The sequence below is a fragment of the Taudactylus pleione genome, unplaced genomic scaffold (genome assembly GCF_031769625.1).
Source record: "Taudactylus pleione unplaced genomic scaffold, aTauple2 ptg000627l, whole genome shotgun sequence".
Classification (NCBI taxonomy): Eukaryota; Metazoa; Chordata; class Amphibia; order Anura; family Myobatrachidae; genus Taudactylus; species Taudactylus pleione.
Genome location: NW_028285029.1, coordinates 6,985,994 through 7,006,097, shown reverse-complemented (window position 1 = coordinate 7,006,097; position 20,104 = coordinate 6,985,994). Strand labels below are relative to the sequence as shown.

At 42.6% G+C, this 20,104-nt stretch overlaps 2 protein-coding genes across 2 annotated transcripts in view; both read left to right on the top strand.

Annotated features, from left to right (window-relative positions):
- Positions 1–20,104, top strand: part of LOC148479288 (vomeronasal type-2 receptor 26-like) — a 62,756-nt gene that overhangs the window by 10,176 nt on the left and 32,476 nt on the right. The window contains exon 3 of the mRNA XM_088454702.1: positions 10,518–10,809. Coding sequence (XP_088310828.1) covers positions 10,518–10,809 — 292 coding nt within the window. The remainder of the gene's footprint in view (positions 1–10,517; positions 10,810–20,104) is intronic.
- Positions 17,862–18,924, top strand: LOC148479289 (extracellular calcium-sensing receptor-like). The gene is made up of 2 exons (XM_088454665.1): positions 17,862–17,930; positions 18,088–18,924. The coding sequence occupies exons 1-2, from the start codon at positions 17,862–17,864 to the stop codon at positions 18,922–18,924; spliced, it is 906 nt and encodes a 301-aa protein (XP_088310791.1).

The window sequence follows — 20,104 nt, the reverse complement described above, 5'->3', positions numbered from 1 at the left end:
ACTTACCTTTGTTTGGGCTGGCGTCCTCTGCATTCCGGTTTTGAGATTAACATAGGCGTCGGTATTTTGACACTTATGTTACATCCCTTGCCGGGATTATGCTGTCGGCATTGAGACCAGTGACCATGCTGCCGCCGGTCTCATCATTATATCCCATCTGCCAGATATTGTCATGCAGCAGATAACGAAGGCCTGCTCCTAGTTTGCAATTTATCTACAATTCAGACTAAAGCAGGTTTAGTGGTTAATGTAATAGGGTGGAGTTGTGTGAAGCAGCACGATTTGGACTACCTTGACTGAAGATTTAAAGCAGCAATAATTTAAAAGAAAAACTATTCTGGTTTTGCATTTTAAATTGTTGTAACTTTAAATCTGCAGCTGAGACTGCCAAAATCATGCTGCTTCACACAACTCACACCCTATTTTATTAACCCCTTATGGCCAAATGTAATAGTCTGTGATTTCAGAGAGCTGGTGCGATTCTGGCAAGATAGTCATTAGATTTAAAGTGACAGTCAGTTAATGTATATTCAGGTTGTTTTTGCTTTAAAACTAATGAACATCCCACTGGAATTGTTCATGGTCCTGAAAATCATGGGCTGTTACCTTTGTTAGACTTTAAACAATATTTTACTATGAGCTGGCCATTTAAGGTTTTACAAGATCTCTGTTTCACAATATAAAATCTCATAATTGTTCAGAAAAAAACTGATTGGTTGCTATGAACAACACCATCACTTTTATGTTTGTCTGAACCCCACAATGTCCCCCCTCCCAATTTTCCAATGCCAGATCAGGCTAAGAGGTTCGGGGCTGGTTATGGATGTTACATTTTATTCTAACATTTAACCATTATTTACTTTGATACATAATGAGGCCTGCACAGAACATATGATCATAATGCACAGATCATTCTGATCATACTGCACAGATCATACTGCTCATACTGCACAGATCATACTGATCATACTGCATAGACCATACTGATCATACTGTACAGACCATACTGCTCATACTGCACAGATCATACTGATCATACTGCACAGATCATATGATCATAATGCACAGATCATACTGATCATACTGCACAGATAATACTGATCATACTGCACAGACCATACTGCTCATACTGCACAGACCATACTGATCATACCGCACAGATCATACTGATCATACTGCACAGATCATACTGATCTTACTGCACAGACCATACTGATCATACTGCACAGATCATATGATCATACCGCACAGATCATTCTGATCATACCGCACAGATCATACTGATCATACTGCACAGACCATACTGCTCATATTGCACAGATCTTACTGATCATACTGCATAGACCATACTGCACATACTGCACAGATCATACTGATCATACTGCACAGACCATACTGCTCATACTGCACAGACCATACTGATCATACTGCACAGATCATACTGATCATACTGCACAGATCATATGATCATACCGCACAGATCATTCTGATCATACCGCACAGATCATACTGATCCTACTGCACAGACCATACTGCTCATACTGCACAGACCATACTGATCATACTGCACAGACCATACTGCTCATACTGCACAGACCATACTGCTCATACTGCACAGATCATACTGATCATACTGCATAGACGATACTGATCATACTGCACAGACCATACTGATCATACTGCACAGATCATGCTGCTCACACTGCACAGATCAAACTTATCATACTGCACAGATCATACTGATCATACTGCACAGACCATACTGATTATACTGCATAGACCATACTGATCATACTGCACAGATCATATGATCATACTGCACAGATATTTCTGATCATACCGCACAGATCATACTGATCATACTGCACAGACCATACTGCTCATACTCCACAGATCATACTGATCATACTGCACAGACCATACTGATCATACTGCCCAGACCATACTGATCATACCGCACAGATCATACTGATCATACTGCATAGACCATACTGACCATACCACACAGATCATATGATCATACCGCACAGATCATTCTGATCATACCGCACAGATCATACTGATCATACTGCACAGACCATACTGCTCATATTGCACAGATCTTACTGATCATACTGCATAGACCATACTGCACATACTGCACAGATCATACTGATCATACTGCACAGACCATACTGCTCATACTGCACAGACCATACTGATCATACTGCACAGATCATACTGATCATACTGCACAGATCATATGATCATACCGCACAGATCATTCTGATCATACCGCACAGATCATACTGATCCTACTGCACAGACCATACTGCTCATACTGCACAGACCATACTGATCATACTGCACAGACCATACTGCTCATACTGCACAGACCATACTGCTCATACTGCACAGATCATACTGATCATACTGCATAGACGATACTGATCATACTGCACAGACCATACTGATCATACTGCACAGACCATACTGATCATACTGCACAGACCATACTGATCATACTGCACAGATCATACTGATCATACTGCACAGATCATACTGATCATACTGCACAGATCATACTGATCATACTGCACAGATCATACTGATCATACTGCACAGACCATTCTGATCATACTGCACAGATCATACTGATCATACTGCACAGACCATACTGATCATACTGCACAGACCATACTGATCATACTGCACAGACCATACTGATCATACTGCACAGATCATACTGATCATACTGCACAGATCATACTGATCATACTGCACAGACCATACTGATCATACTGCACAGACCATACTGATCATACTGCACAGACCATACTGATCATACTGCACAGACCATACTGATCATACTGCACAGTTCATACTGATCATACTGCACAGATCATACTGATCATACTGCACAGATCATATGACCATAATGCACAGATCATACTGATCATACTGCACAGATCATACTGCTCATACTGCACAGATCATACTGATCATACTGCACAGACCATACTGCTCTTACTGCACAGATCAAACTGATCATACTGCACAGATCATACTGATCATACTGCACAGATCATACTGATCATACTGCACAGACCATACTGCTCTTACTGCACAGATCAAACTGATCATACTGCACAGATCATACTGAAAATACTGTACAGATCAAACTGATCATACTGCACAGACCATACTGATCATACTGCACAGACCATACTGCTCATACTGCACAGATCATACTGATCATACTGCACAGACCATACTGATCATACTGCACAGATGATACTGCTCTTACTGCACAGACCATACTAATCATACTGCACAGATCATACTGCTCATACTGCACAGACCATACTGATTATACTGCACAGACCATACTGATCATACTGCACAGATCATACTGATCATACTGCACAGATCATACTGATCATACTGCATAGACCATACTGACCATACTTCACAGTCCATACTGATCATACTGTACAGATCATACTGCTCATACTGCACAGACCATACTGATCATACTGCACAGATCATACTGATCATACTGCACAGATCATACTGATCATACTGCACAGATCATACTGCTCACACTGCACAGATCATACTGCACAGACCATACTGATCATACTGCACAGACCATACTGATCATACTGCACAGACCATACTGATCATACTGCACAGATCATACTTATCATACTGCACAGACCATACTGCTCATACTGCACAGACCATACTGATCATACTGCACAGACCATACTGATCATACTGTACAGATCAAACTGATCATACTGAACAGACCATACTGATTATACTGCACAGATCATACTGATCATACTGCACAGACCATACTGATTATACTGATGTGTGCAGTGCTTTGTATCCTCTGCATATTGACAATTGATTCGGATTCTATCATAAATGGGACAATGCAAAAGGGTTTAGACAGAAGAGAAATGATGGGTATCATCGGCACATTACAATAGAAGCTCAAATACTATAGTTAGTAAATAATGTTCTTTTGACAACCAATGCTCCGTGATGTCCAGCATTTTGCTTTTGAAGTTGAACACCATTGTTATTAAATTTAGCCCTAGAAGTTTATAAGCTGTCAGCCTATAAATCCCTCCATTGTTTTTCTTGTAATTTTAGGGGTAGGAGAGTTTATAATAAGTCTACATGTTTAATGTGCATTCTATTAATTTCATTTCAGGGTAGTAGGATGTAAAAATGGAACAATTAAATGGCCATGCTGTTAATTTATTGTTCAGTTGGTTAGGTGCTATTGTTAAATGTGAATGTTATTAAGTTAATGTGTGGCTGGGTGATGGGATAGAGTGTTCATTCATTGTTGTACTGTCAAGTAAATGAAGAATTGTTATCACTGTGTTCTAGTAAATAGCCAAGAAGTAATTGAGCTTTAGCCACCAGCAGCAGCATGATGGTAGTCAAAGAACAGGTAGTAAGAATCAGTAGATGGTTGGAGGGACTCAGTATGATTAATGCCATGCAGCCGGTGGTTCAAATCCCGACAACGGCATCCTGGCAGCAGTGAAAATCCTGATCATCGAAGGGTAAGTATTCACTAACCTATTTTAGCCCCTAACACTAACACTCCCTTAGGGGTGCCTAACCCTAACCTCCCCCCAAATGCCTAACCCTAATCCCCCCTCTAAGTGCCAAAACCTAACCCCCCTTCCTCGCCACCTAAACCTAAGTCGCCGAGGGGGTGCCTAATGGTAACCTCCCACTGGGGGTGCCTAACCCTAACCCTCCCTTCCCCTAGCCTGACCCTAAACTCCTGGGGAGGTGCCTAACCCTAAGTCCCCCTGGGAACCCTTAACCTATCCCTCCCCCCAACGGTTGTCCGCACCCGGCGCCAAGCTTACCTTCAATTGGTAAGCCGGGTGATATTGACGAATGTCATTTAACCCCTTGCCGGGATTAGACAGTCGGGAAGCCGATGGTTGGGATTCCGTCTGTCGGCTTCCCGATTGCTTCCCGCTTGGAGGGCAATCTCGATTTTGAAAACAACAGTAGAGTGGCCTACAGCTCATACCATGATGAAGGGTGCAAAATGTAATTCAAGTGTATATAATGATTTGAGTTTACTTAAATTGCATATATTTTTTAAAACTTAATAAGGTAAAAAAAATATATACCTAGGGTGTGTTTTGCACCCCATACTCATGTCCATAGGCCCCATTGCAATATCACTTTCCACCCCCATCAGAAATAGTTGCAAAAGATCTCCATCATTATCAACCCTCAACCCCCTAGTGGAAATAGATCCAGTGGCAGAGCCTGCAAACACACCCCCATTGTGAATGGGCCCCCTTTAAGTTTTCCCCCTTCCCTATGGGTCACTACATATGTCATTATTTATTTTTTAAATATTCCCCCCAGACAAAGAAAATGTTTGTGTGAGGCAGCATACTGTAACTTACCCCTACCCCACCCACTGCCAAAATACGACCCCACATTTACCTGCCCCTGTGGTATAGCCCCTCACCTTGTTGCAGAGTGCAGATGAGCATGGGGGCAGGGGGGCTGATGATCAGTCCCCCCAGCTGCAGATGACCTCTGCACATGCAGATATCATCATATTGTGTTTGGAGGGGAACTCACCACTTTTGGTTTAGACGTATTGCGCCCCCCTTAGTGATGAAGGGAAATATACCAAATCAGCATTGTCAATAAAGCAGCTTGTTCAAAGGAGTGTGTCAAGCTCCAATGCAAAAAAATACATAAATAGATGAATGAACGGGTATGGTATGATTGACCGCCGGATGTGAGCCCAACTTTTAAAGCTCAACACCAGTATGCTGAAGAGCGCAGATCCCGATGGAGGTAAGTAACCTACAGTAGCTAACCCTCCCCTCTCCCCCCCTTAACTGAAACCCACCTTTAGGGATGCCTAAACCTAAACCCCCCTACCCGCACCATAAACCTAACCTTCCCAGGGGGGTGCCTAACCCTAACCTCCCCCCAGGGGTGCCAAACCCTTACCCCCCTCTAAGTGCCTAACCCTAACCCCCCCTTCCCCGCTGCCTAAAACTAACCGTCCTGGGGGGGTGCCTAACCCTAACCTCCCCTTCCCCTAACCTGACCCTAACCCTCCTGGGTGGGTGCCTAACCCTAAGACCCCAAGGGGACCCTAAACCTAACCCTGTCTGCTTGCGACGCCTGGCTTACCTTCATTTGGTATGCCGGGCATCAGGATTTCGGTGGATGGATAATGATAGGTATCGGGATTTCAATGCCTATCATTAGTCCCCTGTCGGGATTTCACAGTCGGGAAGCCAGCGGGCGGCATTTCAACTGTCGGCTTCTTGACTACCTCCTGAATGAAGAGCACTGATAGTAAAGGGAGTAAAATTATGTGGTGGTCTCAATATAAAAGAACAAATAATATGTAGCAATTAATTAATATAAAAAGAATAACTTAATGATGATTGAAATAGCATGACAAATTGCAAGGAGTTCTTGCAATAGAATACAAATTAATACAATACACATTTCATGAGCAGACCACAACGTCACTGCCAGGGGGCTGGAGAAGGAGGAGGAAATCCGTTCCGCACATGTGCAGAAGGGATTTCCTGCATTACATAGGGGTACGCAGCAGGATGGCACTAACGTATGAGATGCAACCTGGTCAGGTAACGTACTCCTGGCTGCGGTTGCATCTCATGCGTTAGTGCCAGGCAAGTGGCTGATACTGTATACACACATGTTAATGATCCTAGACTGCTGTTCCATGTGCAAGGGGCTGCAAGCACTGTACTAGATACTTTTAACTGTAAGGACTAGATTTATTAAGCAGTAGATTTTCACCTCAAAATCTAAAACTGCAATTGTATTAAATGCACAATATGCCTTGATTTGATGTAATATTATTGCTATTTTAGGTTTCAGGGTAAACAGATGAGAATTGATGCAAAAGTTGCCGCTTAGAAAATCTGTCCCTAAATGCGATTGCAAGGTTTGTGCATTTGCTGAGCATCAAATTTATGCAAAATATATTTTATGTCACTTAAATTGACTTATATGTAACAGTATATCATAACATAATATATATTAACCTCTCATAGGTTCCTTGTGCTTTACGTTAGTCTTACATATTTCATCAGAATTATGCAGCTGAGATTTTGTTTTCGACCACTTGACGTTGCATTTAATATTTTAAACCGAATGATTTGGTTGTGCATCCTGAGCATCACACTCTGCAGATCTCAGACACAGAACCCGGCTCCCGGATGTCATCTTTCTCAAGTCATTGAATACGTATTTGAGTATAAATACTCCCAGGAAGGAGATATCACAATAGGTGGAATATTCACTGTTCATAGCTGGTTGTCGGAATTTCAATACAGATTTGGGATCCAACCACTGGTCTGTCTAAGGTAAGTCACATACTAAATGTATACAGTACATATTTATAGAGATGTGCGCTGACCCCTGTGTTTTGGTTCTGGTTTTGTTTTTGGATCTGGATCTACCCTGGTTTTGGATCTGGATTGGTTTTTCCAAAACCTCACCTCCGTGTTTTGGTTTTGGACCTGGATTTTTTCTTTAAAAATAAAAAAAACAGCTAAAATCACATAAAATTGACCTTTTTTCTTCCTACAGTATTAATAACCTCAATAACATTTATTTCCACTCATTTCTAGTCAATTTTGACCATCTCACAGCTCACAATATTGATTTTTTTAATCTACGTAGTTAAAGCGAAAAAAGGTTGCATCCAGCTTACTGGCTCAAAACTGATTGATGTAATTATTAATAGAGTTGAGGACTGTGCAAAGATGATGGTTGGGATACACTTGAGGATTGAAGAATTGATAGTTGATACTAGTTGGTGCAGCCCCTGGCTGTAAAATTTATAATAAATACATAAAAAAATAATTCATTGGCGCAGCCCAGGGCTGAATAATTAATAATAAAAATAAATTCATTGGTGCAGGCCCTGGCTGTAAAATTGATAATAAATACATTTAAAAAAACAATTCATTGGTGCAGCCCCAGGCTGAATAATTAATAATAAATTAATAAAAAAAATAAAAAACAATTTCTTGGGTGCAGCCCCTGGCTGAATAATGAATAATAAAAATAAATTCATTGATGCAGCCACTGGCTATAAAATTGATAATAAATTAATTAAAAAACAAATCATTGGTTCCTAAACCAACCATAACATTAATTTCAAATGTCAGGCAGCAATGCCCCAACCAGCACATAATGGAAAGGAAAAAGGTGGAAGATGGAATAGTCCTTGGGCTCTCCCACCCACCCTTATGTTGTATATGAAACAGGACATTCACAGTTTAACAAACCAATCATTTCAGCGACAAGGACAGCCAATTGTGGATGAAATTATTGGTTTGTTTGGACCCCCATAAAACAAGCTGCCAATGTGCACATGGAAATGAAAATTATACCATACACAAACTGGCTTTACATTACTAGTTGTTGTCATCTTCGTCCTCGTCATCCCCAACCCCACTGTAATTTTTTCATGTAATTGTTGGTAGAGGTCTTCCTCGTGGAATTTGTAATTAATTAATTTTCCACATTTTAAGGATGTAACCTCCTACGTTGATCACTGACAAGGTTGGCAGCTGCACTGAAAATTATTTTCGGAGAACACTCTGGAGGGTGGGCAACTTAAGTAATGCAAAGCCAGTTTGTGTATGGGCCTCCAAATTGCCTATTTTTCTTGCCAGTACTGAAAAGGACTGTCTGACATGCCTATAAGGATATTATCTTTAAAATAGTCCTCCACCATTTTGTGAATGGAGACCGTATCACACATAGTCATGGTAGAAGGCAATTCTCTCAGGCCCGACCAGATGTAATTTTTTGGTGAACGATGTGCATGACCAGCAGGCATTCTGTAAGGAAAATTTAGTCTTTTCCTAGCAGCTGTATAAACTGAAGGAGGAGATAATGGCATTTCACATGCGGCTGCAGCTGGCAATTTTTTTACCAACATCTATTTGCACAGTTTTAGATTTCGGTCTGTTGGAAAAAAACTCACAAGGTAGGACCTAGGATCCAGAATGGTGGCCAAAATATTTTTTTCAGATTTCAATAGATTGATGAATCTTGGATCCTGGAGAAGTGAATCAAGGGCTTGATCCACCAGTCTGACATACTTTGCATAATCGTTCCATTTCACCACTTCCTTCAGTATCTCCAGCTGTTTTTGCAAAAGTCTGATGAGGGAAATGACCTGACGCAAGCTGGCAGTGTCCAAACTAACTTCATGTGTTGCAAGTTCAAAGGATTTGAGAACCTTACACAACACGGAAATTATTCTCCACTGCGCTTGAGTAAGGTGCAATCCCCCTCCACGGCCTATGTCATAGGCCGTTGTATAGCCCTTGATGGCCTTTTGCTGTTCCTCTATCTGCTGAAGCATATAGAGGGTAGAATTCCACCAAGTTACTACCTCTTGCTTCAGCTGGTGGCAGGGAAAATTTAACAGTACCTGCTGGTCATGCAATCTTCGACAAGCATTTGCCGAATGTCTAAAATGTCCGGATATTTTGCGGGCCATGGAGAGCATCTCCTGCACACTACTGTCATTTTTTTTTAAAATGTTGCACCACCAAATGAATTGTGTGAGCAAAACATGGGACGTGTTGAAATTCGCCCAGATGTAATGCTCTCACAATATTGGTGGCATTGTCCGAAATCACAAAACCAGAGGAGAGTCCAAGTGGGGTAAGCCATTTAGCATTTGCTAACTGGACAGAGGTTTTTTTTATCAAATTTTATTGGCTATTACCCAGAGAAGAGAGAAGGGGAGGTGTTGTTCAGCTGGGATGTAGTTAATAGACCGACACTACCTGCCCGACACAGGATTTAAGATAGGCAACAAAATACCAACGCCTATCTTAATCCCGACACCGGAAGACCGACCCCCACCATCCCGATCGTCGTGTGCTGGGTAAGTATAACACTTAGCCCTTGGATGGGGGGGTTAGGTTTAGGGACCGCCCGGGCAGACTTTCGGTTAGGTATCACCCTGGGGAAGGTTAAGGTTCAGCTAGGAGAAGGGGAGGTTAGGTTTGGTGCAATTAGGGGGAGGTGAGGGTTAGGCACCCCCCCGGGAGGGCCAGGTTTAGGCTGCGGTAAAGGGGGGTTATATTTGGCTGTGGGAAGTGGGGTTAGGTTTAGGCATCCCTGTTAGGGTTAGGCACTAGGGGGGAGGTTAGAGTTAGGCACCCCAAAGGGAGGGTTAGGGTTAGGGGTGGAGAGGGGAGGGTTAGGATTCTTACCACTGGGCATCAGGATCTTCTACTGTCAGCCTTCCACAGTCGGGATTTGAACCGGCCACTGTTGAGTCATCGGTATTTAAATCCCATCACTGTCCAGCCTAATAGTCTAGGTAACTATTATTATGCTATACTGGAGATCACATATAGGAAAAGTTCAATTTTGAATAATGCAGTGAAATTACACAATTTACATAAAGGTAAAATAGAAAAATTATTGAACACATCTTTTTTTTTTAACAGTGTACTCCGTAGAGAATACAGACATCTTAGAGCTTTTATCTTTGCAATTAATCAGATTAACAGGAACCCAGACATTCTGCCCAATATTACTCTGGGTTATCATCTGTATGATTCTTGTGGAAGTGAGAATAAAGCTGTGGAAGATGTATTACAGATATTGTCTGGGCACAAAAAGACAGTTCCTAATTACAAGTGTATGGAACATGGCAAAGTAGCCGGTTTTATTGGAGATCTCAACTCTCACACCACCATCCCAATGGCACAAATATTGAATGTATATGGGTATACACAGGTAAGTGTCATCACATATTCTTATAGATCAATAAAGTATATATTTTTAGGAATGTGGAGGGTTCAAGGAACCTTTTATGGTGGAAGCCGAGGAATCCCAAGCACATAACCTCCTCCCACCAAAAAACAAATATACAGTATGATGTAATGTAAATACTCTCAGATGCCCTCATTGCCTCCTGGCTTCAGATCACATGTAAATAAAAAATCAAGAAAGAAAAACAGGTGCAAATAAAGCGCATACAGACCTAAGGATGCTGGGAAAGCTTAAGAACACTCCATAAATGTCCATATAGTCTTAGGCTCCAAGTCTCAAACTGGTGTTTTGGTTTACATTGACTTGAATGAAGTATATTTCCTTGTAATTCAATCCTATTAGTTCCAATTGAGATATTGATTTCATATCAAAAACCAAAACTCTTAGGGGCTGCCTCATAGTTGTTTGGGGATGGATCTTATGATTTTCCACACTGAACATCAGGGGCATAGTGAGAATTTTGTGGGTCCCATAGCAACATTTTTGAAGGAACCCCCACCATAATACCTCTAATGAGACACCTCTATCCACAGCTGGACCATAGAAGTTCTGTAGTTCACAATATGCCAAATAGTAGTGCTGCCAGCACACATTGGGGCTGATTCAGAGCCTCTCGCGAGTGCAGAGCGCTCGCAAGTGGCTCAATGTTTATTGCCTGTGCATGTGCTGTGTCCAGCATGCTCATGCGTGAGCCACGTCCAGCGACTGCAGCTCAGTTGCTACAGGGCTCGCTACAAGACGAGGCAGGTGTTGATGGTGAGTGACAGCTCACCCCATTTTGTAGGTAGGGAGGGGGGTGGCTGCACAAATGCAGGCATTCCCTTAGGAATGCCTGGTGTTTGTGGGAGACCCTACTGACATCACTACTCTACTCTAATAGAGCAGGAAGTCAACTCAGCCTTGCGGTAGCCGTGACCCTACCCAGGGTCTCATCGCAAGGCTGATAATCACAATTATCGCGACAGCCTCCTGGCCACTCGCACAAGCTGTGGGAGGTCTCCCACGGCTTTGTGAGCGGCCAGGGAAAAAAAACACCCACAGATCCTGCAAGCTGCCAGCGAGTGGGTCTGAATCAGGGCCATTGTGTCCACAGTGTGCCCAATTCACATTATGCCACACAATGGGCCTGATTCAGACCCGGTCGCAAGCGCTGTGTGCTCTCAACTGGGTCAATGGTAGGCCAGTGCGCATGCGCACAATGGAGCTGGCTCCGTCGTGCACATGCACGAGACCTGGATAGCGATGGGCACTCCATCACTCCGGGTCTCTCAACAAAGGGGGCGAGCTGTCGATGGTGAGTGACAGCTCGCCCCCTTTGGTAGGTGGGCCGAGGGCATGTCCAGGCAAATGGAGGCATTCCCATGTGAACCCCTACCATTTGGGGGCAGCCCCACTGCCATCACGAGTGATGTCAGTGGAGAGATTTCGGCTCTGTTAGAGCCAAAATCTCTCTGGGGCTTGCGGCCACAAGACCCTACCACAAGGGTCTCGTCGCAAGCCCGATGGTTGCAATGGTCTTGACCATCGCGACCATCATCATGGCCACTCGCAATAGCTGTGGGTGGTCACCCACAGCTTTGCGAGCAGCCAGGAGGCCATTAAAAAAAAAAAAGCCCGGCCCTGATTCAGAGTGAGCGCTCTGTCTGCGTGTCCGGCTCTGAATCAGGCCCAGTGTCCCCAGAACATATTATGCCACCCTGAAGTGCCCCCAGTTTATAATATCCCACATAGTAGTGCCCCATACTTATTATGCCACATTGTAGTGCCCCAGTTCATATTATGCCACATTGAAGTGCCCCAGTTCATATTATGCCACATTGTAGTGCCCTCAGTTCATAATATGCCACATTGTAGTGCCCCATACATATTTTTGCCACATTGAAGTGCCCCAGTTCATATTATGCAACACAGTTCATGCTCTGCAACATTACAGTGCCTTTAATTCATAATATGTAACATTACAGTGCCTACTTCAGATTATGCCACATTACAGTGCCGCCTTAGCATTACAACATCCACTACACATGCCACTCATTGAAAGTGCAATGTCACCACATTTGACCAAGGCAACAGGCCAGACCCAATTGCTTAGAACGCACTTCTGAGAACTTGGTAGACAACTTTATTCTCTGGTCCAGGAGTTCTCTAAACCTCTGGGCCCCATAGCATTGGCACCTCCTGCACCCACTATAGCTATGCCCATGCTGAACATGCTCTATATCAAAACAATACATATCTCAGACACATTTTAATTTGTGTTTGAGTGAGTATAACTGGTGTAAGAAAAGCGTATTTGCCATGTGTAAATTATAAATTGCTGTCATGTGTAGGCAAAATTGATGGGATGGATAGGTCAGCTGCAGAAATTAATGCATATGTAAATCAATGTGACTGGTTCAAAAGAAAAGCAGAGATCTGCATTTATTTCTGTGGCCAACTTTTGTTTTTCCCTACATTTACAGTATTTGTGCATATTAATTCCTTATATATGAATATTGCATCACAAATAACACCTTACAGTATTATATACACACTAAGCCCTAATTCAGGTAAGTGTGGTACTCATTCATCAAAGCAAGGTCCATAGACATTCAGGGACAGCTGTTTGTAGAGGTGGAACTCACGCCTCCAGATATATCATTGGGCAGTGTCAGTCCTGCAGTCTTCTGTGTCCAACTGAATGAAATTAGCAGTCAGCGGTAATATAGGATCCAGCGTCCAGCAAAGCAGTGGATGAGAGGCCAGACAACAGTACCATTTGTTCACAATTTGTTTGACAATTTAATTTACATAATAAATGGCACTGCGCTAATATAAATTACTTGGTGTTGTCCGTGGCTTCGTCCATGATGAAATCCCTTTTGTCAACTATTTTTTTATTTGAGGTGTTCTAGTTGTATTGCTTTGCAGTGGGGCCCTGTCGTGGCAGTGACCCATGTGACCAGCAGCACTATACAGACTGGTGGCAGCAGCGCCTTCACCCACCACTCACACCAATGTCACTGTGTGTCCTGTATGCAGACTGCTATGTAACCTCTCCTTTTCAACCAGCACTCACACCAATGTCACTGTGTACCCTGTGCACAGACTGCTATGTAACTTATCCTATTCACCCACCACTCACACCAGTGTCACTGTGTGCCCTGTGCACAGACTGCTATGTAGACTCTCCTATTCACCCAGCTCTCACACCAATGTCACTGTGTGCCCTGTGCACAGACTGCTATGTAACCTCTCCTATTCACCCACCTCTCACACCTATGTTACTGTGTGCCCTGTGCACAGACTGCTATGTAGCCTATCCTATTCACCCACCATGTCACTGTGTGTCCTGTGCACAGACTGCTATGTAACTTCTCCTATTCACCCACCACCCACACCAATTTCACTGTGTGCCCTGTGCACAGACTGCTATGTAGCCTCTCCTATTCACCCACCACTCACACCAATGTCACTGTGTGTCCTGTGCACAGACTGCTATGTAACCTCCCTATTCACCCAGCACTCACACCAATGTCACTGTGTGTCCTGAACCTTCCACTGGATGGATTTGGACAAAAACTTTGCAGAGTGGTAACATTGTATAGCAGAAGACAGGCACTTCAGTGGGACCTCTCATTGGTGTATGCTGGGTAGAACTGTGACCTGGGGAGTCTGTTCTGAGCCTTTCACTGGATGGATTTGGATGAAAACTTCACAGAGTGGTAACATTCCCAGAAGACATACTAGGAGGTTGAGGTCCAGGTCAGACCTTCTGTTGGTGTATGTTGGGCATCACTTTGACCCAGGGACGCTGGGACGAAGTTTGTCCCAGAGAGCCTATTCTGAGCTTTCCACTGTATTTATTTGGATAAAAACATCACAGAGGGATGGCAATTGGTCTAGCATGTCTAATGAAATGGTTGGGGTCTCAGTCAAACCTCACAGTGTTGTGCACCGGACAGAACTTTGACCCACAGAGATTGTTTGGACCCATGGAGCCTGTTCTGAGCCTTCCACTGGATGGATTTGGATGAAAACTTAACAGAGTGGAAACATTGGACCCTAGAAGACATACTATGTAGTTGAGGTCCTGGTCAGACCTCCCGTTGATGTACGGTGGGCAGAACTTTAACCAAGGGAGCCTGTTCTGAGACTTTCACTGGATGGATTTACACAGGGGTGGCAATTGGTCTGGGATGCCTAATGGAATGGTTGGTGTCCTGGTCAGACCTCACAGTGGATTGTGCACTGGGCAGAACTTTCACCCAGGGAGCCTGTTCTCGGCCTCCACTGGATGGATTTGGATGACATCACATAAAAACTTAATTACTTGAATATACACCACTGCACCAATTGGGTGGAAACCAATGTGAGATGGTCCAGTTGGATCCTGGCCAGGTTTTAGGTGACTTAGGGTCCCAGTAGGACCTTCCATTGGTGTGCGCTGGGCAGAACTTTGACCTGAGGAGCCTGTTCTGAGCCTTCCTTTAGATGGATTTGGACAAAAACTTCACAGAGTGTTAACATTGGATCCCAGAAGACATACTACGTGGTTTAGGTCCCAATCGGACCTCCTGTTGGTGTTTAATGGACAGAACTTTGACCCAGGGAGCCTGTTCTGGGCCTTCCATTTGATGGATTTGGATGAAAACTTCACATAGGGATTGCACTTGGTCTGGGATGCCTAATAGAGTGGTTAGGGTCCCCATCATGCCACACAACGGAGTGCTCCGGGCATTAAGTTTGACCCAAGGAGCCTTTTTCTGGGACTTCCACTGGATTTATTTGGATGACATCACATAATAAACCTTAATAGCTTGAAGGTTTAAACCCAGGCAATGCCAGGTACTTCAGCTAGTTAACACTAAAGTCATTTATTTATTGAGTCCTGACACACAGTGGAAATACTGTTGAAATTTTAATCACATATTTTTTCTGATTATTATGTACACCTCTACTTTATTTTTAATAAACTCTGTTATTTCAATATCAATTTGTAAAATATTATTTTGTAGTCAACACATGTAGATTTAATTGATATTTTTAATACTATAATCAAAAGGATTGATTGGCTTTTCTAATGTCACTGGGCTGGATCAGTGCTGACACTTTTGAGACTTTATATGCTATGATAATTTTTGGCAAATGAGAGTATACTTTTTAATATATACTTGTCACTGTTATAAGAATAATGCACAAAGCTCTGCTTGTCTTTGTTGAGTTTCTCTTTGTCATATATATGGTTGTTAAATATGGTATTTGAATGATTTGGTGTTAAAGAAGTGACGTTTTCTAGATATATCTGACTACATCCTTGCTCTAGTAAGCAGAGCCACGTAAGGAGTACTACTAAACCTTTTTTTCTACTGAAGAGATTTAAGGAGAACATCTATAGATTTTCATGGACTCTAGTTTTCCCTCAAAGGGAACTTGTTTTATTACTACAAATATCCTGCTACACTTCATTAGTTATATAATGTCTGTATTTCCCCTAGTCTAAGGGTATAGAGAGAAGGGGGAAGAATCCCTCCATGGTGTACACTTCTCTGAATGTGAAAGCAATTTCTCTGCTTCATTACAAGAACATAGAGTCTGCGAGTCATCATACTGTACATTCTCTTCCCGGCTAAAGCTCTTTTAAATTTGTAAAATTAGAGATTGTACAGTATGTGGAGGTGATTGGAGAGTGTTCTAATTCTTATAGAGCACTTGAGACATTGCTTTCATGGCCTTGGAATGGCTCCTTTAACATACTGCATGATATTACTCTAAAAAATGTTTCCTGCTAATGTCCATCTTCCCTACAAAACAAACTGATTTTCAGAAATTAGAAATCTACCTTAATGTTCAATGATACTTTTTGCTCTGTCCAGGGGAACAGTACATAGGAAAGCTCATTTTTATTATAATATGACCTTTCAAATCCGACACAAGAAACAAACAACTCCATTGTCATTATCCACAGTCCCAAAATGTCCCTGATCATGAAAATGTTCATCAGAGAAATGTCCACAATTCTGAATCGCACTGGACCCCTATATTTCAGAACATATTTTCAAAAAATACATTTCAACCAAAAATATGTGCTCCAATTTTAATTATTTTTACTTTTGAAATGTACATTTGTCTTTTGTTTTATGATTGTTCTTTGAGATTGAAACTTATTTTTATTAATTTTCACTCTTAATAGAGTATTTTTCTTGCCACTCAAAGTCATAATACATAGATGTTGTATAGTAAGTTAGAGTATAGGTAAAAATAAAAATATCCTTCTTTAGATGAAATAAGTAGTGTCAGGGGCATAAGTTCATACAAAGAGCCCGGAGGCACAATACTGGCCTACACTTGAAGTAGCACTCATACACGCTACCGCTAAACTACATTCACTACCAACACCCCAGCAACATCCACTCAGACTCATACTTTTACTGCTAACACCCCAGAAACACCCAGACACCCCCCTGCATTCACTAACAACTCAGCAGCACCCATACATACACTCTCCCCCTCTGCTTTCATTGACAACACCCCAGCAGCACCATGACACACACTCCCCCCCGCATGCACTAGTAACACACCAGCAGCACCCAGACACACACCCTCCTACTGTGCTATCACTACTAATGCCCCAGCAGCACCCAGACACACACTTTCCACCCTCTTTTCACTGACAACACACCAGCAGCACCCAGACACACATCCTTCCCACTGCATTAACTGCCAACACCCTAGCAGGCCCCAAATACATGCTCTCTCCCCTGCATTCACTGCCAACACTCCAGAAGCATGCAGACATATGCTTCCCCTTGAATTCACTACTAACACCCTAGCAGTCACCAGACATGCTCTTTCCTCTGCATTTAGTACTAACATTCTAGCAGCACCCACACACACACCCTACCCTCCATATCCAAAACTAAAAACCTAGTAGAACCCAGACACACAGTCTTTCCTCTGCAGTTTCCTTGCTGGAGATCCATCCCTAAAGACCAGACTCCAGGGCGGGTGCCCTGGAACAGGGATGACCATGGACCATGCCCCCTGGGCTCCCTGCTTATTCCTGCTCTGGGGTGCATAAAACAGAACCTGGTGCAATGGAGGAGGTCAGTGTGACCCCTCCATGGCCGGCACCCAGAGGCGACCACCTTGCTTTGTCTCCTGTATTTCTGCCCCTGAGTAGTGTGGAAGATTTCTAAACATGTTTTGGAAAATAAATTGTCTGTTTTAATAAATGATTTAACTCTACATTATCAATTTTAGATCAGTTATGGAGCAAGAGACCCTGCGCTGAGTGACAGAAACATTTACCCACATTTTTTTCGAACAATTCACAATGACCAGGTACAATTTGTGGCAACTGCAAAGTTATTGAAACTGTTTGGCTGGAACTGGGTCGGGATCATTTCATCAGATGATGACAGTGGAGAGCGGGAGCTGCAGCAGCTGAGCAGCCAGCTAACTACTCATGGGATATGTATCGAATTCAAGATTAAATTTTTGCCTAAACAAAATTCAACTTCATTATATCAGGAAATTATTAAGAAATCTTCTGCTGAAATCATCATCATTTGTGGCACAACTGCCTTAGTCTTTGTAAATTTTATCCGTAGTCTAGCACAATTTACTGTTGATAGGACCTTTATTTTTCCAGCATTATGGTCATCTATGCCAGAGTTGGTACTTCCCTATAATATGAGAGTACCACTTAACTGCACTCTTGTGTTTTCACTACCTATATGTAACATCCCTGGAGTGCAGGAATTTCTAGATGATGTTAATCCTCCAGACCACTCATCTGACCCATTAATGGAGGATATCTGGATAACTGAATTTTGGTGCAGGACTAGAAATGAGTTAAAAAATTCTGCGTTGACAATGCTACATGGAATACGCCTACGAAACTGTAATTTGAAGAAGAGTTTTCAGGGCTATTTCAATTACACCAAAGATGCGCTTCCCTACAGAGTGTACACTGCTGTCCTTAACATGGCTCAAGCTTTGCACCATTTGTATTTATTCCTAAGCAATAATGGAACAAGGAACAAAATTCAAATAAATGAACACAAAGTGAGTGTAAATAATGATAGTTTATTTTGATCAACATAATGTATATTCTGCTGATGTAGCATAAGGGAAGAGAGTAGCCAGTCAGTGAAATCAGCAGTTCATGTGAATGTTAATGGTTGGAGGGACCAAAATAACTTTGGTTGGAAAACATTTGGCGGGAAATTCAATTAGCCGCGGTATGCCAATTTTCCATGAAAAATGGCTTATCGTGAGAATTTGGATGGGACAGGTATATGGGGGTGCTGTATGGATGGGACAGGTATATGGGGTGCTGTGTGGATGGGACAGGTATATGGGGGTGCTGTATGGATGGGACTGGTATATGGTAGTGCTGCATGGATTGGACAGGTATATGGGGGTTGCTGTATGGGTGGGACAGGTATATGGGGGTGCTGTATGGATGGGACAGGTATATGGGGGTGCTGTATGGATGGGACAGGTATATGGGGAGCTGTATGGATGGGACAGGTATATGGGGGTGCTGTATGGATGGGACAAGTATATGGGGGTGCTGTATGGATGGGACAGGTATAATGGGGTGCTGTATGGATGGGACAGGTATATGGGGGTGCTGTATGGATGGGACTGGTATATGGGGGTGCTGTATGGATGGGACTGGTATATGGGAGTGCTGTATGGATGGGACAGGTATATGCTGGGGGCTGTATGAATGGGACTGGTATATGGGGGAGCTGTATGGATGGGACAGGTATATGGGAGTGCTGTATGGATGGGACAGGTATATGCTGGGGGATGTATGGATGGGACAGTTATATAGGGGTGCTGTATGGATGGGACAGGTATATGGGGGTGCTGTTTAAATGGGTCAGGTAAATGAGGATACTGTATGAATGGGATAGATATATGTGGGTGCTGTATGATTGGGACAGGTGTCTTTAATACTGCAGTTGGGTTGTTAGAGGCATATACTGTATTGATGTGTTTTTTAAAGTGTCTTTAAATGACACAAGTATATACGTATAGGCATTTTAATGCACCCTAATTTAAAAAGAACATTTATTTTGCCAAAAAAAACACTTGCTCCCTTTCATTATTTGGCTGTTTTGATAAATGTATGTAACACCAATTTGACACAATTTAAAAACCCCAAATACCTTTATTAGGGAAACTAATACATTTCTATATTATTATCCTACTGTATATTACTTTGCCTTCTTTTGGGATACTGACAGATTTCCTCATGTTCACC